Source organism: Calonectris borealis, chromosome 17 (genome assembly GCF_964195595.1).
Source record: "Calonectris borealis chromosome 17, bCalBor7.hap1.2, whole genome shotgun sequence".
NCBI classification, from domain to species: domain Eukaryota; kingdom Metazoa; phylum Chordata; class Aves; order Procellariiformes; family Procellariidae; genus Calonectris; species Calonectris borealis.
Genome location: NC_134328.1, coordinates 6,475,866 through 6,487,921, shown reverse-complemented (window position 1 = coordinate 6,487,921; position 12,056 = coordinate 6,475,866). Strand labels below are relative to the sequence as shown.

General features: G+C 45.1%; 1 protein-coding gene across 5 annotated transcripts in view; it reads right to left on the bottom strand.

Annotated features, from left to right (window-relative positions):
* The window catches only part of RPN2 (ribophorin II), a 47,132-nt gene extending 35,961 nt beyond the window's left edge, over window positions 1-11,171 (bottom strand). For 4 of the 5 annotated variants that reach the window (XM_075166357.1, XM_075166359.1, XM_075166358.1 and 1 more), the window contains exons 1-10: window positions 10,889-11,015; window positions 10,577-10,779; window positions 8,654-8,749; window positions 7,782-7,957; window positions 6,845-6,920; window positions 6,318-6,452; window positions 4,074-4,250; window positions 3,555-3,673; window positions 3,032-3,137; window positions 552-643 (exon numbers count right to left, since the gene is read on the bottom strand). In XM_075166357.1, the coding sequence (XP_075022458.1) occupies window positions 552-643; window positions 3,032-3,137; window positions 3,555-3,673; window positions 4,074-4,250; window positions 6,318-6,452; window positions 6,845-6,920; window positions 7,782-7,957; window positions 8,654-8,749; window positions 10,577-10,779; window positions 10,889-10,976 (1,268 nt within the window). In that variant the 5' untranslated portion in view covers window positions 10,977-11,015. Of the gene's footprint in view, window positions 1-551; window positions 644-3,031; window positions 3,138-3,554; window positions 3,674-4,073; window positions 4,251-6,317; window positions 6,453-6,844; window positions 6,921-7,781; window positions 7,958-8,653; window positions 8,750-10,576; window positions 10,780-10,888 lie in introns of all 5 variants that reach the window. The other variant, XM_075166356.1, reaches the window with a different exon arrangement.
* Between the last annotated feature and the right edge of the window lie 885 nt (window positions 11,172-12,056).

Sequence of the window (12,056 nt, the reverse complement as noted above, 5' to 3'; positions counted from 1 at the left end):
GCAACTAAAGGTGTGATGGCAGCAGAACAGAAAAAACAGACAAACTTCAGCACAGGAAGGCTATATCAACAGACACAGAGGGGCCTCAGTGAGGCTATGCAACCTAAATTCCATACATTACATTCTAACTGATGTCAGTTAAAAAACCGATTACATTAACTTCAAGTGCACCTAGCAATGGTACAGCCACACCCCCCAAATACAGTGTACATGCTGCTTTAGAGCATCTCTGCCAAAGCCCAATAATACCAGAAGCATTAACACAATCATTTTAACTCGCTTTTGCTATGGAGAGGTGCCAACAACGGAAGAGAAGACTCAGGTTGCCTGGCTTCTGTTAGTACTTATTTCAGTATTAAGGAAAACCACCTATAAAAATAATCAGTATTCTTCCAATGAACTCACAGGTTTAAGAGAAACAGCATGGGTATAACTCTGCAGTTATTCCAATACAAGATTCCTCTGGTTTGCCTGAAGTAGGTAAAGCTCAGAAGACCTCCAATCTAGAGTCAGAGTTGCCCCTTACAGGATCACACACTGAGTCGTTTTACCTGGTTGTTTTTGGTGCGATGCTCTGATCTTTATCCACAGTAGAAAGATCTACATTAGTAATCCCAACTTCCGTGGAAACTTTTACTTTCAGCTGTAACAAAACACAATACAAAATTACTCAGAGCGCTCCATGTATACTAATTATGGTCAAGAAGCTTTAGCTCTTCTGTCCCCTTCCCCAAAGAGGGTCTTACACTAAGCCAAAGACAGAACGTAACCTGAAGAGAAGGATCTACAGCAATTTACCTTCTGGCAAAGCTGCTGCACCAGTCACTAACCCTAACCCATCCCCCTCCTCCCTGCACAAGCAGCCAGCTCTGAAGACACCAGCTTCTCGGTCATGCTGGAGTTAGCTGCCCTTTGGAGAAGTTTTTAATGAAACAGTGCAACTATCCAGATCCAACTAGTCTTCCTTTTGAACTAGCAGAAACTAGCTATTAAAGATTACATCACATATGATACAACTTAAAACTGCATGTGCATATGTACTTCTGCTTACTGGATAGCAATTTGAGATGAGAGGCCTCCGGACAGCAACCAGTTATGCCTTTGTGGGCTCCTAAAGCTTAACAGGTTTCTGCTGATTTTATTACCAGCAGGCAAAAGCCAAAGCATTCCTGCAGACCTGCACTTTGTTCAGCAAGCTTTCCTTCGGAGTCACAGCATTTATCACTTAGTGCAGGGCAGCCAATAAGGCCCTGCCATTTATCACGCTCCTTTGTGCTAAGTGCAGTACAAACCCCAAGCAGAGAAATGACTTCCTGCCCCGTCCCCAGTCCCAAACCACAGACCATCCAGGCAGTGAACCTCGGTGGGTTTGACTGATTTCAATCCTTCTCTCAAACATAAGCAGTTACTGCAGTCTGTAGTTTTTAATTAGCACTTTTGTTCTCACAGCTTACAAATGCTGCCCTGGAGAATTAAAGTTTCACTGCTGAGATATTTTTCATCATATACCACAATTTGTTATTACAGGTTTGCTCATGTGAACCAGTCCCATACCCCCACCCTGAAAAATAATTCACAGGGAACCTGTGGGAAAAATATGTAAAAACATAAATCAAAATATTCAGGTCAGACTTCAAACACAACAATTTTGGCAGTTCCTTTACAAAAAAAAGTGTAATTGAAGATAGAGGTTACCCCTGAAAATGGATCCATTAACATGTAGTCTATTCATGCTAACTTTAGTAAAGCCTTAGTTTGTTCCAAGACGGGAGCAAAGAAACCTGGACTAATGAAATACTCAATTTTAAAAAGTTATGTGAAAGCAACTCAGAGCTGCTGCACACAGCCCCTCCAACTGAACAGTACACAAACATCTCTCAAATATTTTAATGCCAGGAAATGTAGTCTCTGCCTGGAGTAATAACCCACTGGTTTAGCTCATTACTGTCAAAACGATGGTGCATTAAGGACAATTAATGCTAATAACAGTAAGGAAAAAAAGCAGTTCCCCCAGCAGTCCTCCCCCATAACAATGTGTCTTATTAGAAGCGGTTCACACAAAGCTGCCCCAGCGTTAATGCATTCCTACCGGTACCTCTATGTGCCAGCAGCGAGCTTAAGCAGGACCAATCAATCCCCTTTTGACACTCTTAAGTGCCATTACTACTACAATGACAACATCAATTTGATACACAGAGTAAAGGTCAGCAGTTGTAAATAAGTTTCTTCCTCCACTCCAAACTGACTACGTTGGAAGACGTTAAAAGCTAATCTTCTCCTTAAATAGCCAATTGAGGGCAAAAACTAACCCTGGGAATAGACATCACTGGAGAAGAGCATTCTCCAGTGATGGGGCGACTATACGAATAGTCACAGAGGTCACATTCTTCTCACTGTAACAAACTTCAGGAAAGTAAAACTGAGTGGTTTAACTCTTCTTCAGAAAGGTGTGGTATAACAGCTTTTGCCACCAAAAAGGCGGTATGTATACATGAAATGAAGACTTCATTTGCATTTGCTTTGGTCACTGTTTCTCCACTACAAAAGCATTACCATATACACAGTTAGGAGACGCCAAAAGAACCCCTTGACTCTTTTCCAGGGCTCTGGAGCTTATATAAACAGACAACAACAAATGCTCAGCTTCCATACATCAGGCAATCACTAGACAACTGCTAGTCAAGTCTTGAGATTTACAGACTCAAATCTTGAACGCTCTGAAGAACATTCTTAGTAATCGTTTTTGCATAGCTACTTGGGGTTGCTATATAAACACTTCCACTGTTAGCCTTTGTCCATAGGCTGTAAGATCAGCATCTAAGTGACAAGTCAGTTTTGAAATTTACACAAATCTCTTTTGATCATATATTAATCTGGTTACTGGTCATAATCCTGAGTCAAAATCCAATGCATTACAGAAAAACATGTGATAAAAATGCCATACAACTGGCAACATCCTTAATGGGTATAAATAAAAAGCTGTTTGAGTGAATAGGCACAGAATTAAAATGCTATCAAAAAGCATACCCACCTCAACTTTGTTAGCAATAAACCGCTTATCTCCATCAACACTGATAGAGAAATCATAATATCCACTTGCAGGTTTCACATTCATGAAGTTCAGCTCAAAGACGTCTCTATAAAAGAAAAAAGCAAGGTGTTAAGTATCCTCTAGGACACTAACAGCAGCCTACGAATAGGTAACATCTTGCTACCAAGAAGTCTCCAAATATGCTAGATTAAGCAGGCAGACAAATGCAGCACAAAACTAACATAGCTAAGTGCAGCGGGAAAAGACTTCTTCAAAGTGCCCCCGAAGTCAGAACAACACTGCAATTTCCCACTCCCAATCAAAAGAAAAAGCAACAGAAATTCACCATCGTTATCAAATGCGCTCAGTCACCCGTTACCAACCAAACGCAACTACAGCATTTTGAGTTTTCCATCATACAAACATTTCTCTGGTGGAAGAACACATAAGGAAACTAACTCCAACACTGTTTAAATAACACCTGTTTGCCTTACAAACTGTAAAAATAAGATTATATTCTTACCCTGACAGAGCAAATGCTGTCTGCTGAAGGACAGCGGCTTTGCTAGATGCAGACTTGGCGTAGTCAAGCTTTACAGAAGCTTGAGTCAGTGGCTGGGACATAACATCGGTCACTTGTAGCTACAAGAGAAAACCAAGAATTTCTGTGAAACCTGTTGTCCCACAAGGAATGCAGGAGCACAGATGACTCACTATCCCTCTGCATTATACACCCAGAATTCTCCCCTGCCCAGCATCCCAGATTCACCTAGTTCTTTCTAACATAACCAGGAAAGCTGAAGTTTGTAATCAGCAGAGCTGGCTTCCACACAGTGCCTTCTCGAGGTAGCGTCTGGTAAGCCCTGCGTAAGCAGAGGTTCCTAAGAATCCCTTCATAAAAGCCCTAAAACCCCACATCTACTGCAACACGAGTCCTGGAGCCAAAAATGAAAGACATCACCTTACTCATTCAGTCAGCCCAGACCTACAGCACTAAAGACTGAGCCAAGAGATGAGTTAAGATTTGGGGCTAAGGACTCACCCTGAGTACGGGCTGATGGTGAGACACAGCTGCAGGTCCATCGGGGACAATAATGACAGGCAAGTGGTAACGGTTCCGAGATAAAGAACCTGCGGCACAAGCAACGCTGAAGGCCTCTGAGAGTGTCTCAAAGTTTTTCTTGCTAAAAATTGCATTCATCAACTGGATAACTTGATCCTGAAAAGAAGAAAAGCAAATCACATATAAGCACCAGTAGCTTACCACAACATTGCAAACTGGCTCAGTATAATGTTATTAATAAAAACATCATTCATAAAGACTGTTTAATTTCCCATTTGCTTTAAAAATAACTCAAGTTATGAGGTAACCCAAAATTAGCTACCTTTTGAATGTCACATTAGCATTCTTATTCTTGCCTGGGAGGTTCCAGCCACAATCGCTGTAATTGTGCTGAAAACTTGCAAAACCAAAATTTGGATCTACCTCTTCAAACTATGTGTTTCAGAATGGAAGATGCTGTCAGCTCAACTATCCAGAGTGCACGCAGCTGCAAAAAGACAATTTGGCTCCAGGAGCTGTACAATTGCCTTCATACAGTGGAGAAGGACTAGGCTAGATGTCCTGGCTACCTGCCAAGCTGGGAAGGCCACAGAAAGGTGATGCAAAGCATCCTAAAGGCTCTGAAAGGAGCCAGTCTAGGCCCATGCAGGCTTATCCCCTTAGGCTCAGTGTCCTCAAGCTAAGAGGATTAGCTTTAAAGCAGTACCACCAGGAGCACAGAGCCAGCTCTGGCTCTGGGATGTGCCAAAGCTAATTTGTTCTCTCCAAAGTAGGAGTGGGATGGAGTCCCCCAGCTGGTTTTCCAGTCTGACTTTGTAGGGTTAATGCATCTGCGCCACATTATGCCATATTATTCAGATTCTTCCATTATTCCCTGCTAGTCTGGAAAACACAGGGTTTGGTTACCTGTACTTTGATCCAGGCAAAGGATTGTGGGCTAAATTCTAATCAGAAATGAGAATAATCAAAGGCAATCCCAAATAAAGCAATTGGCATACAATTTAGTAATCTACAGACAAAGAACACTTTTAAATGAAATTCACTGCATCTCAAATTTTTACCCTCCTACTTGTATTAATGAGCACCAACGCACATGACATAACTAGAGAAAGCATCCAGACAGATGCTACAAAAAACTCCTGCATAGTGCAAATCCTGCAGTGTTTTTCATTTATATGGAGGTCATGGCATAGCTCCAGACTTTAATCGGCAACTAACACTCTCATTTAAATTGTGGGGAAAAAAAAGGGGAGCTATTTTTTCAAATACTACGTGTTAATTTTTAAAGAGAGTTTTGTGGCATTCTGGAGGCACTCTCACCATTCACAAAAGATAAAGCTTTAAGCCCCAACAATAGCACTTCCGACAGCACAATTCTGAAACAACACTAAACAATTTTCCTTAATTGGTCTTTTTTTTAAACATCATTTGGACACTGACAGTTTGAATTGTGTGTAGCAGAATCACCTCCTCAAAAATGACATCAAAATTACTTTGCATTAGTCTGTTTGGCAGCAGCATGGAAGAGAGCCAGGACTGAACTCAGATGTTTTACACTGGCTTCTGTCTCAACCCTGCCACTTTGGCTTGTGCTTTAGGGAGCTGCCACTCTCAATCAAAAGTACGTCTAACTCAGTTAACTTGTTGTGGAAAAAAAAAAAACAAGAAGTGGATAGCTCGCAGTAATGATTTCTAGCTTAATCAAGCTCTAAAGGAATTTCCAGTCTTTCATTTTAGGCAACAAGTTTTTGCATCTGGATTCCTGTAGGCGTACAATACTAATGTTGTCTCCCTTTTGGGCACCCCAAACTAGGGTGCCTGTGTTTCCTCACAGGTAAATAACATTTGCAAAACACTTTGAAATGCTGGAAAGTGCTAGACAAGTGCCAAATACCAGAACAAACTCTGAAACAAGAGGTTTTTTTTCAACAGCTTGTCTCAATAAACAAAGAAAAACTAGGCCTCACTTGCAATTTCCTTCTGTACATTTGAAAAAGAAGAAAAAACAAACTAAATTCAGCCTGTGATCTTGAAGGTGGAATTTCCTCCTAGATTCTGTTACTTAGCATTCCCTCTGAGATGTCCCTTTCAATGAGTGCGCTCATTATTTTTTCCAGTAGAAATTCTTCCCAGTTATACCGGCCTCTTGCGCTGCACAACAGGGACTAGGCAGATCCTTTTTGTGAGCTACAGCGTGCAAGGGAGGAAAAAGCAGATACAGACCTCCTTCATTGCTGGCTCCGTACCCACATGGTCCGACAGCTTATAGGCAGCAGCAACAAACAGTGCAGTAGTCTCAATTCCTTCTTCAAACTGCAGATAAACTCCACCCAAGTCATCCAGGCGAGCAACAAGATCCTGACAGAAAGAGTTACTGACATTTAAATTGCATTTTAGTAGATCCACAGAAGTTAACTCCATTGTTAGGCCTGTAATCAAGAGTATCTATATGGGATCACTGAGGTATTTTGCAATAGTAATTTAGAAACAGGAAGAAAAAGAAACCTTCAGCCTTTAGTGGATTTAATTATATTTAAAAGTCATGACTTTCTGTATCTCAGTCCACTGCAAACCAGTTAAAAGTCCAGAAGAAATATCTGCTGGAAAGGAAGAGCCAACCCAACCCACATCAAGCAGGCAAGGAATTAGCCAGGTTGGTTTTTCATTTTGTATTTCACATTAATACATCTTTTAGTACTACAGAGGTCTAACAAATTCCTGAATAATTAGAGAGCACAGCTTGTTCCTACCTCTATCTCCTCAACAATGGCACTTAGATCTGCCTGCTGGGACAAGTAAGATGCCGTCTCCAAAGCCTGGATGGTTCTTAAAAAACAACAAACAAAACCAAACAATTGTATGATTTTCCTTCCTTAAAAGCCAAGCATCATTCAAATCAAAGCAATTACAGTTTCTATTCTGAATGAAGTGTAAAACAACTGTTACTGCATTCAGTTGACTCAAGGCAATGAATCTGAAGTGATTTAGTGGAAACTTAGAATTTTGATTAGGGAATGCCACTTTAGCTGCATCAGCACTGCAATAAACTCATAGATTCAAAGGCAGAGAAGAAACCAAACTTGGATCCCTGCATAGCAGAGATCCCCAGACTTGTTACTGAGGCTTCCAGGAATTCATTTTTTTGGTCAACAAAGCAAGTTTTAAAGTCTCCCTTTCTTCCCTAGCTTTTAAGGAAATCTCTATTCCCTCCTTTCACAGTAAAACTACTTAACTCTTTGGTGATAAATGCCAAGATTCCTTCTGCTCACTGGCATGTTTTTTCCACCTCACAGTACAGCCATCCCAACCTACAAACAACAGGGCTGAGGAAGAGCATCAAGTCCATTGCAACCATAAACGACACAGAACCATGGCTGGGTATTAAGTAAAAAATTTGTTGTGAATCTTTTTAAAAGAGGAGGCTTCTTTGGGATGACCATTATTCTTGAACTAAACTGAATACATAGGCTTATTTGCAAAATCACACAGAAAATAGCTCAAAACCATATTTTTCATTGCCCCAGAGGGACACCAATGAACTGGACAAATACATGAAATGAAAACACAGCACCTACTCTACTACATCTATATTACAAAAATTAACTGTTAAAATACCCTTTACTCCAAAATCCAATGGCTTAGAAGATAAACATGCGACAGTGAATCATTTCCATCTGAAAGACTTACGCCAGCACATTTTCTTCTTTGCTAAGACGAGCAGTAAGAGCACTAAGTGCTTCCTGAGATGCTAAAGGAAGGCCAAAGCCACTCAGGGCCCCAACGGCGTGGAAGATCTGGGTGATTGAGGAATCCTCACTGACAGCTGCAAGCAGCAGCTCCCTGGTCTCATTTGAAACAGTAACCTGAGGAAGAACACAGGGAATACTCTGATTCACACTTGAAAAAACAAGGCCTTCTAGTCACTACTATTTCTTCCTGGAGCAACACACTTGACTGGTGAACTACTATAAGCTTTTGGAAAAAAAGCCCTTTATCATTCATTACCTTTTAGTTTAATTAAATCCCTACATTTTGCTCTCAACTGTCAATTAGTCAGGATAACCTAATGATTCAGATTTATCCTGGTAACCTGCTACTGCTTTTCATCTGGCACCACATCATTGTGCAGCAGCTGGTGGTACTGATGAAAAATGGGCTTGGATAACCCACCCACAATTCAGCAAGGGTGGGCTGCATTTGTGTCACTGCAGTGTTTCAACACAAGGTTCACATCCAAGCAGTTTATCATCCACCCAAAGAGTTTTTAATTCACAGCTGCTGTGAATTGTATTAAAATGTGCTGGCTCCCTTTTTCTTAGCCACCAATGTTTAATCAAGAAACATCCCCTCAGAATTAGTCTGGACCAAATACTTGCTTTATATCTTTACACTTTGCCTCGTATAGAGTACTCCCAGACAATTCATAAGTTATTTACCAAAGAGACAACACTAAAAGAAAGTAAAGGTGTAAGTTATGCACAAAATAAAACCAATAAAAAGATCAAGGTAAATATTTCCTTGGTCACATCTGTCTTCAGAGCTCAGGGCTCCAAACTCACCTCACAGCCAGACAGGACCTGGATGGACTGTGCAGCGTAGAAGAGGGAATCAACGCTGCTGGAGTCCACGTGAGACTTGATGAAATTGCATGCAGCCTGTGAAGAAAGAGAAGTTGACCTATGGCAACAGTCCTGACCTAAGCCACTGAGAGGCGATTTAAATGACACACTCAAGACAATTTCATGTACACCGCTGTGCATTTTTGTACTGAAAAAAGGCAAATGAAATCCCTAGTAATATTTGTGATGCAGCAGAGCCTAGAACCCCCCAGATCTATTAAGTGCTGCACAGAAACAAAGGTGGTTCCTGCTAAAAGAGATAAGCGATTTTCGCATAAACTCAACTGCAACCAGAATTCAAATTTAAATTGAGTATAATTATAAAACCTATCAAAATAAAAGTCCCATGCCTATATTTAGTAGGGAAAATCTCCCAGGATAGAGAACAGATGAGCAGAAACTCTGTGGGCAAGCTTCCTTCCCAGCTGTATATCACACACAATCATTAATGGATGCAGAATATAGAACTTCAAAGCATACAGAAAGAAAAGCCGGGTAACCAGCTACAGTATGAAGGCAAGCAATGAGACTGCTCATTAATCTGTAGCCAGTTTATTATTAATGATCCATCTGTCTAGTTGTCAGTTAAGATTCCATTTTAACCAGAAAATAATCAAGAATTTAACTGCTCATACTCAAAGACCAGTGATTTGTGTATATGGAGACTAGGTCTTTAAAAGTAGGACAGGACTTTAATGCTACAGTTACCTAGGAATACTGATATATGTTCAAGTGTTATGCCTAGCTATTATTTTTACTACCTCTACCTTTTAAATAGTCTCACCCCATGAAGAGGTACACTGTCCGGAAAAAAGTCTCATCACAAACCTCAAGGAACAAATAAATAATTACTGTTTACCTACAGAAGCAAAGGCTGTAGTATCACTGCCAAAATTAGGAACTACTGAAAAAACCAGCCACACCGACATAAACGAAAGCAGCAATTCCCAGACTAGCCCGCAGATGACCAGTAACCGACCACAGCAAGGTGTGCAGCGTGGTGAACCACAACATCTTCAGGAGCCTCACAGTTAAGATTTTGTGGTGCAAATGCACAACACTCAAGGAGAAACTAAGTCCAAACGGTTTAGAACCACTGAACTAGCTCAATTTATGAGGAAAAAACAAACTTATGTTTACAGCTGAGGTGCATAGGTAAGCACGCACCTGCATGTAAGCAGGTTGTTATAATGACAACCTGCAACATTTAAAGTAGAAATGCTTAAAGACATGAAAGGGCAGTAATGCTGACACCACAAGCCTTTGGTTCTAGTCTGCACACAAGGGAACATATTTTATATATAAAAATAGCAAGATCAAGTGACCTGGCTGAATTCGGCGTTGGAATTGAAACGAAATAAGGAGAGCTCTATTTAACAGGACAGCGAAGCAAACATGCCCCAGGCAGAAAACTTTTTCACAGAACAGTGAAGCGACTTGATAGCTACAGTAATATCACAACAGGCTGCGGAGGAGCGAGCCCTGGAACCACCATTTAGAAACAGTAAGTGTAAGAGAGCTCGTGGCATGTTACTGCCCAAAGATACAATTTATTCAAATAGCACACCTGAAAGATTGTCAGTAATTAGCAACGATGTGCAGCGATGGCTCTAAGAACACAACGCACGTATGCTTTGCATTTTCCTGACAGTACTGTGAAAGCGGAGCACGACAGAGAAACTCATTACGCCTCATCCCTTGCTGCTGTGCCGCGCCTCCAGGCCCTCAGCACAGCAAAGCGCCCGTGCGCGGAGCCGCACGGCCCCGGGCGCGCAGGAAAGCCGGTGCCGGCGGCGGAGAGCGCGGGGCGAGGGCTGGGGGAGCGGCAGCACCGGCGGCCCCGCCGGGCCCTCAACCGCTCACCTTTTCGTCCGCCACCCGCACCCCCAGGCTGCCGAGGCCCACGATGGAGTAGAAGGCGGCCTGCAGGTCGGCGAAGGGCCGCTCCAGCGCCGCCCTCAGCCGGGCCAGGTCGCGGGCGGTGAGGCGGTGGCTGGGGGCCAGGGCCTGGGCACCGGCGAGGAGGAGAAGGAGGTTGAGGGCCGCCGCCAGACGCAGCCGCGGGCCTGCGGAGAGACAAGCGAGTTACCCCGCGGCCCTTCCCCGCCGCACCGAGGGCCGCGCCCGCCGCGTCGCCCTCCCTCAGCCCCCTCCCCGCCGCGGCCCACGCCTCACCCGGCGCCGCCATGATGCCGCCCGCCGCCTGGACCACGGCGCCGCTTCCGCCCCGCGCCGCGCCCCGCCCCGGCCCGGCCCGCACCATCGCGCCACGGGGGAGGCGGGAGGGACGGCGTGTTTTGCGAGGGGGCCTTAGCCCCATGGGCGCCCGCTGCGGACACCGCGAAACTGTGAAAAAGAGCAGACCGCGGCGGGCGGGAGGGGAGCGGGCGGCGGCGGGCCCGCCCGAGAAGCGGCAGCGGCGGCTCCCCTGGGCGGCGGGAGTGGTACGGGCCGCCCGGCAGCCCTCGGCGGCGGGCGGGGGCGGCCCTCGGCGAGGATGTGGGCTGCGCTGATTGGCCGAGCCGTCCGCGGCGCTCAGCGCGCCATTGGCGCCTTAAAGGGGACGCGGCGTAAGGGCGCGCCGGGTGCTGCGCCCATGCTCATGCCATGCCATGCCATGCCATGTTCTGTCATGTTATGCCATGGCATTTTATATCATACCGTATGCTGCCATGCCAAGCCGCTCCATGTCACGTTGTACGACGCTGTGCCACACCGCGGCGTGCCATGCCACCTCCTGCCATGCTGTTTCATTTTGCACCCTGTGATGCGGTGCCGTGCCCTGCCGTGCCGTACCTGCTGTGCCATGCTGCGCCATGGGCCGCGTGCCATGCAGCGCTGTGTCACGCCAGGCCAGCCCAGCCTTTGGGACCTCCCCACGCCGCTGGTCCCAGAGCCGCAGTGCACCATTTCCCCGCTGTCCCACCAGCTCCATGTGTCTCAGCATCTTCCCTGCAGCCCTGGTGGGAAGCGCTTACACCCCCGAGGGAAGGGCAGTGGTCTCCTGGGGCGTCAGCAAACCCCCAAACGCCCTGGGACGCCACAGAACAGCCACCGAGCAATGCGGGGCTGCTCATACACCCGGGATGCAGCTACCTCTGCCACCCCCCGAGTGACCGGCCGCGGGTGTCAGCCTCTCCCGTCACCCCCCCGCAGTAACCTCCTGCTCTTAATTACAGCTGACCGCCACAGCCAGCCTCTGGCAAAGCCACACCGGCTCCACGGCTGCTGTTTGCCAAAAAGCTTTCTCTTCCCAGCAAAGCAGGGGCAGAAAGGGCAATGCCACGCTGCACGCTTCCCCGGGGCGCCCTCCGACAGCCCGGCGTGGGCATTTCTTGTGAGC